We start from the raw sequence: 18180 nt of genomic DNA, 5'->3' as shown, positions 1-18180 counted from the left end.
TAGTATATATTATGTTATATATATATATGCCTAGACCCTTTAAAACTTTACCCACCCACATCTGCTTCAAAAAGCAAGCCCATAGCCATAAAGTTGATTCCAACTTATAATAATCTTATATTGAGTTGCTGAGACTGTAAATCTTTACTAGAGCAAAGTGCCTCCTTCTGCTTGTACAAGGCAGTTGTGGGTTTGAACTGCCAGCCTTGTAGGTAGTAGCCCAATGCCTTACCTACAGTGCTACAGGCCTCCTTTTAAGCCTTATAATATAACCTATAACTATATGCAGTTAGTGTCTTAATCATGAGCAATTAATTGATACAAAAGAGTGAGGGGGAAATGTGATTTCATTGCTGCCATAAATGTCATGAATAAGTTGTTAAATCATTTATATTGAGTTCTAATCTAAATCAAATTTTCTTTTAAAATCACTTTATTTATATTTAGTTTTTTGGTGCATAATGTGTTCCTAATGGTATCTTTCTGAAATAAAGGTTGTTTATGCTATTAGGGTGATCCCAAATACCATAAACTTGAGGTAAGTGATTCTTGGAATTGCCTTAACACAGGCAACAAACCTAATGATTCCAGGAAGCAGCACACATAGTCCATTATTAATATACAACATAATATGATGCAACATTAATCTAGCCAGTGTATAGTGAGGGCTGACATGGTCCTTAAAATGGTAGTGGTTCTATTACTTTATTTTTGAATTCCCAAAAAGCACTTTGCAAAAATGGCAATTTTCAGGCTGCCAATCAAAGCATTTATTCCAAGATAAATGTGCTCTTCCTGATTAAGCATCGCTAATGCAAGCATCTCTGTGTCGTTTGTAGGTGCTTCCACTGATGCCAGCCATCTCCATCACCCAGTGTACCCGCATTTGTCTCAAGATCCATTAACTGGACAAACGATCCTTATAAGTTCCATGTCAACACTTGTTCATCCAGATCAAATCTGTGAGTGTCTGAGTCACCTTCCATCAATAGTATTTCTTACACTTACTTATCTGAGAAAAAGTAGAATATGAGGAGAGAATCTATTACATTATCAATAAAGGATCTTCCAGGCTGTCCTTGCTGTGCATGGCATTGTGTGACCATAAAACTCACCATTCGACGTGAAATCCTGCAAAGGAATCCTAATAACGACCGTGAGAAGGATTCCTGGGACCTTTGGCAGTGTTTGTCAAAGCACGAAAAGCTCGCTTTCCTTTAGATTTGCACTGTGCCTTATTGTGAAGCGCCCTGTACTTGATCCTGACTCCTCACAATGGTGGAGCTGACAGGGAGGATCTGTCCCAGAAGGTTTCCTAAGCGATATGTTTTTTTCTTTTACCTTTTATTGTCTTTGTGGGTGAAAATTCACAGAGAAAAGTAATTTTCCACTCAACAATTTTACGTAGTTTGTTTCTTAGCATTGACTGTCACCCTCCCAAGATAACGACATTCTTCTCACGTCTTGCCTTTTGTCCCTCAATTCCACCTGCCCGGTCCTGCCTCTGCCTGCCTTTTGCGCTTTGATTCCGAACACATGCTGTCCTGGTCTTGTACAATTGATTGTTCTGAGGAGAGTAGTCCTTCTTAGTGTTAGGTCTGGATATTGTAGGTCTTTTTTTTTTTTTATGAGTTTGCATTTCACTCCATCGTGTTCTCCCCTCCCAGCTGGGTCCTTCGTTGTAATGCTGTCAGATGGTCAGCAGTGTCAGTCCAGCATCATCTAGACTGGGGTTGGCATGGTCTAACCGCTCCCGGCCATCTAGTGATTTTCTCCCAGTTCTTTACTTCAGAGAGGAGCGACCAGTAATTCAGTCACAGGTGGCTACTGACAAGCTTCTACAACCCTACTCATTACTCACCAGAGTAATGTGACCATTGTCTTTGTGTGTGGACGTTAGGATAATGACCTAGATTTCCATCACAACTATGGCCCTAACTCCCAAACTCTAATTCTTTATCCCCTCAAGGTATTTGATGATGGCCCAAAAGTGTCCATAACTTTGGTTCTTAAATAGTCTAGTATCCACACAGATATATTTTTAAGTCATTACAGGAGCATATGGCTAGGTTGTTTTTCCTGTGAAGACTGGTGAGTTAGAACTACCAACCTTTTGGTTAGCATTTGAGGGCTTTAACCATTAGTGCATTATCATTTAAAACAGTGGAAACATTGAAAGTTAAAACATCTTAACTATTTAAAAAAAGAGCAACATAAAAAGTAGTTTGAACCGTGTTGGTCTTCCCGCCACACTCCTTAAGATACAAAGATTTTCTGCATCTTGGCGAGTTTCCATTCTTTCAAAGTTTCGATCAGCTTTCAACATTTTATCATCTGAATATTCAATGTTAGGAAAACTCTGTTAGGTTCCTCAGGTGGGAAATACCTCGGTTCTTGGCAGCACATGAGAAAGAAATCACACCAAAGCTTGGTTTGTGTTCCAAGTGGGTTTTTTATAATGGACAGAAAAGTTTTAGGGTTCAGTTACTGAACACGGGCAACTCACCAGACTGCACACCCACACGTGGAGGCCTGGGGCCGCAGAGACCACGGCTGGGCTGAGCAGAAGGCCCAGGAGCAGCAGGAAAGGCCCCCGTGGTCTCTAGGTTCTGCCCTTTAGGACTTCCAGCTGGGAGGTGCGGTCAAAGGTACTGGTTGACCCCACTGGCTGAATTAAGCCCACCTGGCCTAGTTTGGGCCCACACCCTGGTTCCTGGTTCTAACACATCCACGGGAATTGGTTTAATGTGAAGCTTCTTGCTGGTTTTATTTCCTCGGAGACGTCTTAGCCCTTTTCTGTACAACCTGTTTCCTTATTGGTGTCTGCACATTTCCTTCCCTTCACAAAGGCTCCTGGCCTGCATATTTAGGGACCAAAATGACAGCAGTGTCTACGTTTACTTTTTCATGGTCAAGGATTTCTTATAGATCTCCATTTACTTTGGGTTAACATTCTATTTGCAGTGTTATCATCTTTTGTTTCTTTCATTCACCCTCATCTTTCTGGGCCGGTTTTTTCCTTCTGCAAGTATCTATGTGGGTAAGGTATCAGGTGGACTTAACGCTGGGAGACAAAGAGGCAACACAGCAATGCATTTACTGCCATTGCTGGTCTTGAAAAACAAACACAGATTTTGAAAGAAGTGACCCGATTGGTCACTCATGATGATGTGCACCTGTTATATATGTAGTGAAATATCTTGTCGAGTTAGCAGTCCGGTTAGTACTTTATGCTATTGCCCTTTGCAAGCAAGTTAATTGGGAGCCCATGTGCTTCTGAGTAGGACTAAGTTCTATAGACTTTTCAGTCACTGTGCTCTTTTGAGAGGGACTGTGATCTATCAAAAGTAGAATGTCAGGCATTTCTTCCGAAGCACCTTTGGGTGATTCAAGTCATAAACCTTTTGGTTAGTAGTCAGGCGCTTAATATTATGGACTTTGGTAGACTTATGTATAGGCAAGACACCATGTTAACCAAAATTTAATTATTTGATGGACTGATTGTTATGCATTCCTTTATTATTTATGAAATTGATAATAACTCTTAAAAGCCAATTCTAAAAAGGGTTCTCATGACTCAGTGCTTAAACTCTTGGTTGCTAAGAGATGTAAGAGCCCCCCAATAAAAGTTGTTTAGAAAAATCAAGTCTGAAAAAAAAAGATCTTGGTTGCTAACCAAAAGATTGACAGTTCAGATGCACCCAGCTGTGCTGCAGCAGTAACACCTGACAATCAGGTCTCATAAAAATTAAAGCTTAGAAAATCCCATGGGACGATTCTGCTCTGTTATTATTAGTTGAAACAATAACAACAAAAATAATAACAGCTAATTTTAATGCTGTCTCACTCCAAAGTTCAACAGAAAACAAAACAAAACAAAAAATAGTGAGTAAACATCTTAGTGGTTCATAACATAACAACACTTCTAGGTGCTAAGGAAAATGGAAGCCATGTAATGCACTACTGTCTTTTACAGTCTGAGAGCACAGTGGATTTTTGTGTAAATTTTGTCTTAAACATAAAGTTCTTTGGAACTCTCTGAGAGGTAGATATGAAATTGTTAGGAAAATAGAAATGGTGGAAACAGTATGTAATATTAATATGTGGATTCAAATGTATTTAAAGCATATAATTTTGGGACCAAAAAAAGTAAAGGAATTGCTGCTCTCTCCATTTAATAGCTACTCAAGAACAGAGAGTCCAGTCCAATACTCCACTAGCTAATCCATGGAATGGTGTTTCTTAGAAATCAGTTATTCATAAACTGGGATAACAAAATACATTAACAACACATTAAGTGATGGGTCTCAACTTGCAAGATAGCTTAACAATTCTGGTGGTGGTTGAATTTTTACTTTTTAAAAGAGTAGTGTTATGCATTTGAAAATATATTTGCTGAGTTTAATTTAAGAATCATTTCACTGTTCATCAATATGTTCCCCTTTGAGATAATATATTTAAGAACTATTTGTAAAGGAAGACTTTGCTTATTTAATTTGGGATAGTTTGTATTTTGTACAAGGCATAAAATACACACAAAAATTAGTAGATATGATGTTATTTATCCATGTTTTTTTCTTGGTTTTCCCATCATTATTTGAGATCTATTCTAAAGATTTTCACATGGTTATCCACCGTGGTGATGATGCTCATGTATATAAATTCATAGTGCACACATAAAACATGTGAGTGGGTTGCTTTGATTTCAAAACTGCAAAACCGATATCCTATACACTATTTGTGCAAAGAAATATTAATTCCCTTAAAAACTACTGAGGAATGAACCTACACATTTTGTAATGCTTTCATTTAATCATCAAATATTTTCTACTTATAGTTATATTATATATTTGATGTTTGAATACGAAAAATATTCCAAATTTATTTAAAGTACAGAAGGAGTCTTTGCTGATTTTATAAATGGCACTACTTTGCAACAGGAAGAACTAGTTATCCTAGACAATGAAATGTTCAAACTAGATATATTTTTTTCTGAATATTCAGGCTCCTTCTTGACTTTGGTAGAGAAGGGACAAGCAAGGTTAATTACAGAATAAGGTTGATGTGAGAAAACCATTCATTTTCAGATGTTTTTCACTACAATATAGATTTCAAAACAGTCAAAAAATATCTTACCCTTTACCCATGCTGTCTATTATGTCTGCATTAGTTTGGTACACTCTAAATGAAATATGCTTTATTTTAAGTGAATTTTGTGATTACAAACATCTGATGTTTGTGTTCTAAAAGTTGGAGAAGCTATCAATGTTTTAATTAGACTAATTCCTTTCTACTGGGTTTGTGAGAGAATCAAATACAGATAAGCCCTATTAAGAAAGGCATTATGCACTCTTAAGTGCACAATAAAATTGTGAAGCGTTATCTATTACAGCTTAATGTTTTGGGGGGAAGTAAGAGGCGTGCATCTCCATTGGGCAGATAATGTGTTTTATGAATCACTACTTTAAATATGCTGTTTCAGAAAGTTACAAAATATGGTCCAACATTGTGAAGGGCTTTAATGGCGTTGGTCAGGTTCACAGTCATCATCATTTACAATTTTCCGTTTCTTTTTCAGCAACTCCGGAAACCCCACTTCCTTCCCCTCCACAAGTCTCTGGACAAGAACAATACAAAATAACTGCGAACCAAGCATCAGTGATTTCTCACCAGGCTCTTCCCAAACAAAAACAATTGTGAAAATATGTTTACTTCCAACAGCACTGCATAATGTGACAAATTTCTCATCTTGAAATAACTCAGGATAGTACTTTTGGCAAGCCCTTCGCCAAGGCTTCTCCATGGTGCTGTGATAGGAGGCTCCCCTATTTTTTGTTTATATGCTCATGCGTTGTATTTTTATTGCCATTGCTTAAAACCATCTGATGAAACCAGTGTGTATCTGAGTTTGGATGTTTTTATTTGGCTCATTTTTCTCACTGCCCTTGAGCTGTTTTTAAGCCAGTTAAATCTTATGTACTACTTTTATTTGTTGTCTTGAAGTTAATTTAATTCTGTAAATAATTGTTTTATCATGATGTGATGCAGAACGAAGTGTCCTTTTTTGATTGAGAGTAGCAGATGAGAAATTCCAGGTTAATATAAAATGAACCAAGTCTTTACAAATCATAAACTTGCAGGATAGAAAAATAAAGCCATTTCTGTAGAACAAGATGTATTTTTTTGCACATGAATCAGGATAGAACTGGGTTTCCTACACTATAAATATTCATGGGAACACAGAACATCATCTTTCTACTGGTGAGTTTGAACTGTTATTCTTGAGGTTAGAAGCCCAAGTATTGACCCACTGTGCCACGAGGGATCCTTAAATAGGCCTGTCTTAAATTTAGAAAACTATGCAGTCATGCCAGGGATAACTCTTTCTTGAGGTCCAACTGTATTTGAGCACATGTTAAGATCGGAGTATACTTTATTAGTTTGAATGCAGGCTAAACTGTAAGTAACAAATATACCCTTAAAACAGCGCAAATAAGAGAAATTGGTTTCACTCTCTTGAAACACAATAAATGTAGGAATCTGGTTGGCTTGAGCTTAGTACATGGTCACATCAAGCTCCCAAGGAAACTGGGAGACTTGGCTTTAGTTCGAAGGCCTTCGTCAACAAAAATTATGTGTAACTCTGAAAGACCAATATTGGGAGAATATTATTATTAACCATTGATATCAGTCGTCTACCACACATATTGTCCTGGTTAATCTTCCCAACAACCCTGCCAGAGAGACTGTGTTTTTCTCTCTTTAAAATAAATTCATCTTTAGTTCTGAGGCTGAACTAGTCTTTAAGCCTAAAGAGGTAGAAGAGTGAGTCCTCATCGGCTTTAATAAGAAGAAAGTGTTGGTGCCGAATGAAAATAGAATGTGTGCTTCTTACTCTGGCTCCTAAATACACCCAAGTCAGGGCTGACTGAATACTATCATGGTATGTGTGGCACAGCTATATTACGTGATGAATGTATACTATTTCATTAAGAATAAGAAACCAATTTTACTAGGCGTCTCCTAAGGCTTAAACAAACTTTTAAACAAAGCGAAACACAATGATACACTGACAAGGATATAATTTTTAAAATCAACAGTTACTTAGCATATTTTAAAAAATCCAGAAACCCAGTGATTTCTAAATGCATAATCCTAGACAACGGAGTTCAGTTCATTGTCGACTTTAACTGTGTTATGCCATCTAATGCTGGGGCTTATTGTCAAGCGATTAGAGCCGGACTGTCTCCTGCTTTGGCGCCTCCGCTCTCTGACTATCGCACACGAGCTGAAGCAGGAGGTACCTGGTGAGGTAATGATCAGTTGGGTATTAATAAAAGAATATTGCCAGGCTGTAATTTAGATATTGAATTACATAATTTTTGAGAACTATCAAAATTTATAACATTGTATAACTCATTTACCCTCCCCGCCCCCCCGCCAAGAACAACCAAGAGGGACTTTCCTTCTAATGTGAACTATCTTACTGGCTTTGCAAGTGAGATTATTACCTACAGTGATCTTTCCATAGTAGAATCGGCACAATTTCTCCAAGATCTAGTATCCTCGTTAAGCTATAAAGTATGTCTCAGAAAGATGGACTTTTAAAAAAAAATCTTTGTTTTGAACTCTTAATGTTTGAAAATACACTGTAGTCTGTCTATTTTACGATAGGAATGTCTTTGATTTTTTTTATTAATACAAGCATATTTTGTAGGGTTTCTGCTTCTCTTGTGTGTGTTGTTCTCTTAGAAGACATGAAAATGTAACTTTGGAAGTCGAAAAGATACAATTCCCTTCTAGTGCACTCTTTAATTTATCCACAAGTACTTACTGAGCAACTATGTTTCAAAAATTACTACTAATGATTTTGTTCTAATAACTATTATCAGGGGTGTCTGTAGTATAATATTTTTATACACTGAGCTTTCAGAAATGCTTGATAAAGAGAAATGGATATTTTCAGCATGTGGACAAGAGAAGTTATTGTTTTTATATAATAAAAAACATTTTCAGGTGATAAAAGTGAATAATTTATTGTGAAAAATGATTGATTTTATAAATGTAAAATTATTTTTATAAATTTCATTGTTGAAAATAAAAAATGACTAGATTTTCCATTTAAATTATAGTAAGAATAAAGTATTTCTGAACTGTGATACCATGTTATTTTACTGAACTTTTTAAATAAACATTGAGACAAAGAATAACTGCAATGGGATGCTTCCTTGGGGTTTTAAAATGATTTCATAATTTAGAAATACAGGTAGTATCTTTTATGCACACAAAAATTGAATTTATACTGAGTTCTCTAAGTCTAGTGTTTATAAGTCAGGTGTACTTTAATTATGTTGCTTTGTTTTCCCTTTAGTTTTGGCAGAATAATTATGCATATCATGACAAGCTGACTTAATCTTATGTACATGTACTTTGGCACATAAACTTTTAACCTAGAGGATTTCTTTGCTGGTATCCTCTGTTCATTTTGAAAGCTTATTTGTAATCAATCATAAGGACCAGTCAATTTTATTTTTATAGAATTATATTTATTTGCTGTGTTTTATTTTATGTTTATCAAGGAAATTGACTTACATAATTCTAAATGACAAATTTCACTTTAGGGTTTATACTGAAAGTCAGCAGTCCTTCACCCCACTGCTCTTGTTCTCCCCAATTCCTGCTGCACAGTAACCATCCCAGAAGAACAACTTCCCCAAATCGCTGCCATCCGTCTGCTCTGGCTCAGAGCTCCAGAGAAACCATATGGAGCTGAGTAGAACCAACTGCTCCCTGCGAGATGAGACAGCCTTGCCTTTCTTCCGCAGAGCACCGACTTGCCTACTACACGCCCAGCACATAATAAATACACTACACCATCAGGGATTCAACACCCAAATATTGTAGTCCTTTTTCATGGTATTTTTTCTTCATTCTTTTATTTACATCACTCCTTGAAAAGTATTGTTTATACATTTTTAAAAAGTCACAACTTACCTGCTGAATTCCAATTTTGAGAGAAGTCACCGCTTTAGCACTATCTACCTCTATCCTGCTGGAGCAGTAGCAGTATTGATGGCCCACCAAAAATAGCAAAAACAAGTCCGTTCCAACTCACAGCGATCCCATTTGGCCCCCCAAGATTTTGTAAGCCTTTTAGGGAACAGTCTCCTCATTTCCCCCACAAATGGCTTGTGGAATCTGAATCCTTGTCCTTGTGGCAGCACCACTACGCACTATGCAGTTACCCCTTTCTCTCCACACAAAAGCATCTTTGCCCTTCAGAATGGCTTGTAAACCCCACCCTTCCCCCCTCACCTCACCTCACTACCACCAGTGAGCAGCAGGGCTAAAAAAAAACTAAAAAACAATTATTGGCTGGCGTCCCCATCTGATTACTCCTCTCTTCCAGTGACGAGGCCGGAATAATTGCATTGCATCAGGTCGGGGAAGACCCTTGGTGACCTTGGCCACACTGTAGAGATAGGGACACCTATGGAAAGACGCTTTCCACCTGGTATAAAGGGGAAGATGGCTTCTGATGGAATTTTCCTATAATACATCATATACTCTCTGTGAGCAATTTCATTTCAATGCCAACAACGTGTGTATGTCTCAGGTGTGCAACTTGATCAAGATAAATCCCAAGACCACCATGGAGAGGTTAGCAGCACTGGGTGGAATTCTCATCCCAAAGGCTGGTGAAGATTGTGAATCGGGAGACAGTCTTTAAGGCAGCCTGTGAGTGGGCAACGCCTAGATGTTCATCCTCAACGTACACAGCCATTTATGAGCAGACCATTATTTTATACTTACAGCAGTCATTACTATTTAAATAATTACCAAAACTTCTTTTAAATTGTGAAATTGGTCATTTTTACATCTCAGTGCACAGTAGAGAGTGGGCTGCTACATTTACAGATGACATGTGAAGAGAAAGAATAGTTCTTGCTCCAAGCCACAGGAGAAGTTTAATTTAAAGAAAAAGTCAACTATATATAGATATATATTGTATACACATATATACATATCTATTTCAATTAGACTCTTATAGTTTATATTGTTTACTTCTCTGCCTTTCCCCACAAATTCCATGAAAATTTCTAGAGAAAATCTAAACATGAACCTATCTGACTACTGGATTTATTTTTCTCTGAAATATATGGGACCGATCACATCAGAGTGAGGAATGTACAGACTTGTGAATAAGCACAGGGATAGGGCCTCCTCCTCCTGCCCTACTCAGTACAATTCAGAAGCCAACTCATTCCAGCTCCGGAGCTCACTGTACGATTGGCTGAGGTGAATGTTGCGTCAGCATCACAGTTTAGCATCTTCTGCTACTAACATTTTCCTCCTTCCTTCCTTTTCCAAAACAAGGAAACAAACAAACTCACTCTGCCATCAAGTCAACTCTAACTCATAATGAGTGTAGGACACAGTAGAACTGGCCCTGTGGGTTTCTATGACAGTCTGTAACTGTTTACAAAAGTGGAAAGCCTTTTGGGAAGAGTTTATTTTTCTTAAGTATTACATAATTACTTGTTATTGTATAATTGCATACTAACAACTAGAAGTTACACAATGAAATTAATCAACAATTTAGTTCTCATACGTATTTAAAGGTGTTTATCAATTATACTCCATTTTTGAAATGCAAACCTGTATAAAGAGGATAATATTCCATCACAATATTTATTACATTTTTTATATGTCACAAACATCCTCAAAGTTCAAAAGATTTTTCTGTTTGACTTCTTGTGTTTGTTTAATATGAATTGTTATTAACACAAGACATTATCCTGATATTTTAGGCATTAAGGCCACAGACAGCTTAATAGATCCTTAGTTACAGTTTTACTGCCTGTCTATGGAGTACATGGATTTACTACACTGATAATTCAGGGGGGAAATGTTAAGTCTATTCACCCTAAGATAATGACAGTAAAAGAAAGAAATGAATTTAGACTAAATTATTAATTCTTTTAAAAATAAATCATCAATGGCCTTGCAATGCATAATAATTCAATTTAAATATAAATGTAAAGATGTAATGAAGACTTGGCTGGCAGATAAATGAGAACAGAAGTGTAAATCAATACAGGTGGTGAAATTTGTTTGGGAAAACAACATTGATGTAAGTTTAGAGTGGGACTGCTTTGTCTAAGGAGGAAACTTCTGAAATGGTTTCCAAAAGCATCACTCTTGAGGCTACACAGTGGTATGCTACTGAGTTCGACAGAATCACCTCTACAAGTTCTGAGCATGTAAAGCAGAAGTAGCATGAAATGAAGGTTAGCAAGTAGTGCAAGGCTGAAGTAAAGAGCTCAGGTGCTGCCTAGATTTAAATCTAGACACCAGTGTGTAGCACTTCAAAATTATTTGCAAGATCCCTTTGAGTCTCAATTCCCTTGTCTATTAAATAAATAAACAAAACAAACAGAGAGAGAAAAGAATAATCACAGGACGAACAGCAATTAGGTTAGTGTATAGTACAAATAACTCAGATTAACTGAGAAAAGTTTATCAAAAGTATTATCATAAAATTTGGGGATTCGTAAGTGCTGAAAAGAAAATGTTAGCAAATATCATAAAGGTGCGTTCAATAAGGTGTGAGAATGCAGGGACAAGTTCAGTGACTTCGTTGGCAGTGTGTAATAGAAGACAGTGTGCTGTGGATGAGTGCACAAGCAGGATTTGGATAGAGTCAAGATAGGACAGAGGGGTTTTCAGGGGACACTTTAGCTGAGGGAACTCGATGTCAATTATGTGGAGGAAAGAAACTCTTAGAACAATGTTGACTAGGTCGTGGGGATTGAATCATGAGGAAGGAGATAGTGAAAAATAAGAATTCAAATAAATGAAAGGGAACAGGGATATGTAGGGATATATGTCATCAGTGGAAAATGACTTATGTTTTACAAGACCATTCAGGAAGGTGTTATATTTGGCTTCCACTAGGATGATCTATTTTAAGACTAGGGATATGCACTGTAGGAATACTATCTTAAATTATTTTTAATAGTTCATGGGCAGAATTAACTTCACGACTGCGTTAGATTAAAGTGTGGCTTCAAAATGATGATCTAACACAGATATTAGATATTGTCTTAAGGATAGCTTAGCATTTGCATCTCCTATTTCTTTGTTCCTTAATACATATGTGGTAGGAATTGCTCTCTAAAATATTTTGAAAAGTAATACAGGTTTCAGGCTATTTATGATAAATTGTTCTTACAATGCTGACAGGTGAATTTGAAAGGCTTAGCTGAATCAACCCATATTCTAAACTAGTAGAGGCATTAGCAAACTATCTTCCTTTTTTAAACAGTGATCCCCAATATCTGGTATGGACGATAATTTGAATATATACAAGGGGCCCAAAAATAGATTGCAGTTTTATGGCACTCTCATATACTACTGCTATTGCCATAGTCTAGTAATATATGACAATAGGAATTTACACAAAGCAGACCAACTACTTATAAGTATGACTAGTCATATTATAATAATCAAACTATCCAATTAAAACAAATCAACATAGGATAGATCATAAAGCCTTTTAAATTTGTAAATAGTAACTTTAAAGGGTTCTATAATACCTACTTTTCTACCTATTTTGATTATCTAATACTTGTTTGGAAAGAGAGTGGTAATACTACAAGGAAGTGGTTAATCCTCTCCGTGAGTGATGGTACCTCTGAAAGAGGCAGCTGGACTGACACGAAGGTTACAGTCCTGAGGCTCGAGCTTCATGTGGCAATACTAAAGATACAGGCAGTGTGAATGCAACAGCCTATGCACTCGCGGGCAGATGCAGTGAATAATTACACAGGGGCAATTAGCAAGGTGCCATAAATGAGAATCACTTTAAATCCATTCCTGTAGGTTAAGAATTTTCAGCAATTACTGAAAGCTCAAAGTTCTAGTCTCACGTGGATTTTGAGATCTGGCCAAGTACACACAGCAATTTACACTGGGGCCAAAACTGTCTCCTGATTCGCAGGTAGATTCAGATAAGATGGGTAATGCATTCAACTGGTGCATTTGTAAGAGCTGAGAAAACAAGGCTGCTGAGAACTACACATTTTACCTTGGTATTATTTTTAAGCAAAACTCCCATAAATTAAATTTTAAAATGTATTTTGTCATTTCCATGCAACTATGTTGAGATTCTATATAACATCCACATTTGGAACTCCCTTTGAACTGTAAAATATGCTCTAGGTTATGATCTAAATAGTAGGAGGTATTTTCTGTTTGTGGGTGATTTAAGACTTTTTTTGAATTTTACCTTATAAAAATGGAGATTCTAGAATAAGTGAGGGAAAAGTAAATGAAATATAATGAGACAGAAAAAATGAACATATTTCATTCAAAAAAGTTAAATTATGCAATATGACTAAATGATAGTTCTTTTATGCCAACATGTTTTTTGGCAATTTGTAATGTACTGGGATAGAACTAAAATAAAAACATCAAAATAAATATAAGCCATGATCTCTTGTCTTCTTTACAACTTTCCACACAAGCAGGCCAAATGTAACTAGAAATAAATGATGATATTTAAAATGAAAATATTCTGAAATCTTGTGACAATACTAATAATGAAGCATTTATAGCAGCACTGGTTTTCACGGGTCTCTCTGAAATATATCCCAGTTCTAAAATTCCTTGTTAAATATTCATCAGAAAAGTTTAATAACTAAAACCAAATTTCAAACATTTAACAGAAGCAAGGCTACTAAGATTTCATCTAGCTAGAGAAATATATCAAAGCAAACGTAAACCAAATACACTGCTTTGAATTGCTTCTGATTCATGACAAACTTATATTAGCTTCTAAGACAGCAAATATTTATGGGAACAGATAGACTCATGTTTCGTTTATAGAACACCTGGTAGGTTTCAACTGCCAACCATGTGGTTAGCTATGCAATGTCCAACCTACATCACCACCAGGGCTTCTTCTCAGAAAAGACATCAGGTTAATAAAATAGAGGGTCAGCTAAAGAGAGTGCTGTGCTCAGGGAGAGGAACTGACATAGTGGGCTCATATAGAGCAACGACATTGAAGAGGGCAAAAGACTGGACAAGGAGTCCTTCCATTGTGCGTGAGGTCACTCAGTCTGAATGAACTCCACAGCATATAGTTATAAGATCAACAGACTTATTGAAGTTAAAAAAAAAAAAGGCTAATTTGTCTGTTACAATGTCTTTCCACGGCTCAGTTCAAGGTCCAAACAAAGCCGTGTCTTCTTTGCCACTGTATTTTTGTTTGCAGTTAGAGTTGAGTTCTTTATATAGTATGTGTGTGTTATTATTGACAAGCTAGTTTTGAAGAAAACTAATTGAATTATATTGACGTGCAAGGTTGTATTCAATGTTGACCTCTGCGATTATTGCAGTGTTTAATGAAACTATTATAAAATTTGATATTTTGATCTTGGTTTTGCTCACAAATGTTCTTATCCCCCCTTCAATAAATACTACTTGATAGTATCTATTATCTTTAAAATATGGCATTACTGATCTTATTTTTCTGGCAACTCATTTTATGTGAATATTTTTGTAAAAACGGTTTATTTATTTTAAAGTTATGCTTTCAGTATGTATATTAGGGCATATACACAAATAGAAAATCATGTTGGTATTCAAATGTGAATATGTAGAATCTTAATAAATAAACCTGATGAAAATAGATACTGAAAATCGGATTCACATTCATGACTCTTTCCTCGTGTTAGATTTCACCAATCTTGAATATATAGCTATAAATACATAGATAGATAGATAGATAGATAGATATCTCTCTCATCAAAAAGTTCCATGGGAAAATTTCATTACCTTTTCTTCTAAGGAATTAAGAAACAGAGGCATAAGGATTCAGGAACCTGTCTTAAGTTACAGGAATTGCCTTAGTAGCACCTCACTTCCTTACTGACATAGAACTGTATATGTAAAACATAATGTGCAACTTTTTGTGGAAAAGGAAGAGACTCTTGATAAGCAAAGCATGATTAAAAGAAAAAAGTAGAAAGTCTCACAATTCCTGATTGATCAACGTACTATTCAGTCACAGGAAGCCCAACAGCCTGGCACCAGGGTAATGATAAACACTCATACCAATGAAACAGAATTGAGAACACAGGAATAAATCCATTCACCTGTGAACAAATGATTCTTACAAAGGACTCAAACCCAAGAAACAGGGAAAAGATAAGCAATTTAGCAAATAGTGCTAGAAAAACTGAATATCCATGAACAAACAATGAACCAGGTTGCCTATTACTCATAAAGTAAACTCAGGATGAATCAAATCCTTAAGTGTGAAACCTAACACCAGATCACTAAATAAAAAATAGGGACAAATGCAGGAACCCTAATTCATGCCATCGCAGCAATCCCACAAATAGGCATATATCTTAGACAAATAAGAACTATGATACCAACAAAACATTTAGTTTTGTTATATGTCATTAAGTTGGTTCTGACTCATAGCATGCCAAGGTGCAGCCATGTTTATTACAGCATTATTTGTAATACCAAAAAAATGGAATAACCTAAGTGTCCACAATGGAAGATGGGTAAGCAAACTATGGTTTTGCACGCTGTGAAATACTACACAATGTTAAAGTATAGCACTAATGAGCTGCAGGAGCACATCAAGAACATCCTTCATGAGGAAGGCAAAAGATATTTAAAAAGGCAAGAATGAAAGGATCAAATTGGATGTCAAAAGAAGCTCTGGAACTTGCTATTAGAGTAGCTAAGGCAAATGGAAGAAATGATGAAGTCAAAGAGTGGAACAGAAAATTTCAAAGGGGAGATGGAGAAAACAAAGTCAAATATTATAATGAAATGTGCATAGACCCAGAATTGGAAAATACTCAGCATATCGTAAACTGAGGGAAGAACTCAAGAGAAAAACTTCAAGCTTCAAGTTTCAATATTCAAAGATTTTGTGAGCAAACATTGAATGATGCGGGAAGCATCAAGAGTAAAGTAGGAGAGGGGAAATGTATGGTAATGTGTACTTCTAGTCTTGTATTGTTCTTGGGCAGATATCATACTGATGAGGTATCATTCCTCACCCTTTTATTTTGTCTCATTATGACATAATTTCCCCTAGGACAATCTTCAGTGTGTTTGTTGTGGAATTTTCTGAAACAACTGGCCCAGTTGATTTTGAAGAAATATAGACTGAACATAGTTTTTCCTATGAAGACTCAGATCCCCTAAAAGAAGCTTCTTCCCTTACTGTAGAGAAGGAGAGAATTCCTTTCATGTAGACAGGGTGATGATACTCTGCTCCCTATATAAATAGAAAGCAGCTACAGGAGAGACCTCAATATCTGATCCCATAAAGAATTGTGCGTATGAAATCTCTCAAGGAGTGAAAGAGACAGGGCAAAGAAGCAAAGGTGGAAATCTGGTATAGCATGTGTGGAGTCTATATCTTGGAACTACATTTCCCAGAGCCCCTTCCTACCCTGATGGAAATTCCCAAGATCTCATGCCAACAGAAACCCTTAAACATTCTGGATGTGCACTGGAGTGTAAGGGGGACATGGTGAAGACCCACCTTGCTGGCTGGTGGGGGTTTTCATCTCTGTAGGATCTCCTACATAAAATTATTTTATGATACTCCCCCAAACAAGTATTTCTGCATCATGAGGGAGAAAAATGTGGGACAAAACTCAAAAGACTAAAAATGACTAGGTTTACTAGTATGCTAGCAACTAATAGAATCCCTGAAACAATGGCCCAGAGATAATCCTTAAACCTGGAACTTAATTCATCCCTGTGACTCAAGTTTTAGCCAATTGTGTATCACCCTCCCAATTATTCTTTTGTTTGAACCCATTGTTACAGCCACTGAGATATTTTATCTTACTGATGGATTTCCTCTTTTTCGGTGCCCCTCTACTTTAGCAAGCATGATGTCCTTCTCCAGGGATTGGTGTCTTCTGACAACACATCCAAAGTACTTGAGATGAAGTCTCCTCATCCTTGCTTCCAAGGAGAATACTGGCTGAACTTCTTTCAAGACAAACATGTTTGTATGGAAGTGCATAATAATTTGAATATTCTTCACCAGTACTATAATTCAAATGCATAAATTCTTCTCCAATCTTCCTTATTCAATGTCCAACTTTCACATGCATATGAGGCAATTGAATGTATCATGGCTTGGGTCAGGTGTGCCTTGGTGCTCAAAGTAACATCCTTGCTTTTCAATACTTTAAAGAGGTCTTGCGCAGCAGTTTTACAACTAACAAGCGTTAGTTGTCTAGCAAGTCACATTAAACTCACTGCCAAGGGGCGATTCCAACTCATCGTTACTGCCATTGGAGAATCGCCCTTGTGGGTTTCTGAGACTCTAACTCTTTACAGGAGTAAAAAGCCTCCTCTTTATCCCATGGAGAGGCTGGTGAGTTCAAACTGCTGACCTTTTAGCTAGCAGTTCAACTCAGAACTGACTATGCCACCAGGACTCCCAGTCTCTGGCAAAGGACATCATGTTTGGTAAAATCAGAGAGCAAAAAGGGAAATCGTCAAGGAGATGGACTGACACACAGTGACAACAAGGGTTTCAACCAAACAGTTGTGAAGGTGACATATGACCGGGCAGAATTTGATTATGTTGGAATCGATTCAGTGGTAGCTGAAAAGAACAGTATAAGCAGTACTCCAAACGCTGAAATAACATGTACGCATGAACAAAAGGAGAAACAAAGCTTAAACTTAAATTGTATCAAGTAAAGGGAAAATTGTACAGAATATGCAAGTTTTGCTTTTTTTTCTTCTTAAAGCACCAAAGTCATGGCTATACAATTGATTCCAACTCACAGCTACCCTACAGGACAGAGTAGAACTGCCACTCGGGTCTCTGTATGTCTTTATGGGAACAAGAAGTCTCATGTTGTCCCTCCTGCCCCAGGGGCTGGTGGGTCCTAACAGCTGACCTTATAGTTAGCAGCTGATGACATGTTACCCACTAATCGAGAAAGGCTCCAATAGAGTCCTGAATTTATAAAATTCTATTTTCTGACATTTTTATTCATAACCCCTGTTAAACAGTAGATTCCATTAATAAAAGTCTGTGTGATCGTTATCTTTAGGGTTCGTACCAGTGGTTTGAATAATTATATTCCCTTGACTTGTATAAAGAGTAATGAT

At 36.7% G+C, this 18180-nt stretch overlaps 1 protein-coding gene across 2 annotated transcripts in view; it reads left to right on the top strand.

Moving 5' to 3' along the window:
- The window catches only part of HNF4G (hepatocyte nuclear factor 4 gamma), a 46293-nt gene extending 38099 nt beyond the window's left edge, over positions 1-8194 (top strand). For both annotated transcript variants that reach the window (XM_045288050.1, XM_004697508.3), the window contains 2 exons: positions 840-962; positions 5579-8194. In XM_045288050.1, coding sequence (XP_045143985.1) covers positions 840-962; positions 5579-5700 — 245 coding nt within the window. In that variant the 3' untranslated portion in view covers positions 5701-8194. The remainder of the gene's footprint in view (positions 1-839; positions 963-5578) is intronic.
- Positions 8195-18180: the final 9986 nt, after the last annotated feature.

This window comes from Echinops telfairi, unplaced genomic scaffold (genome assembly GCF_000313985.2).
Source record: "Echinops telfairi isolate 266 unplaced genomic scaffold, ASM31398v2 ScPeMD7_1;HRSCAF=3_0, whole genome shotgun sequence".
NCBI lineage: Eukaryota > Metazoa > Chordata > Mammalia > Afrosoricida > Tenrecidae > Echinops > Echinops telfairi.
This window is presented reverse-complemented; position numbering and strand designations above follow the sequence as displayed.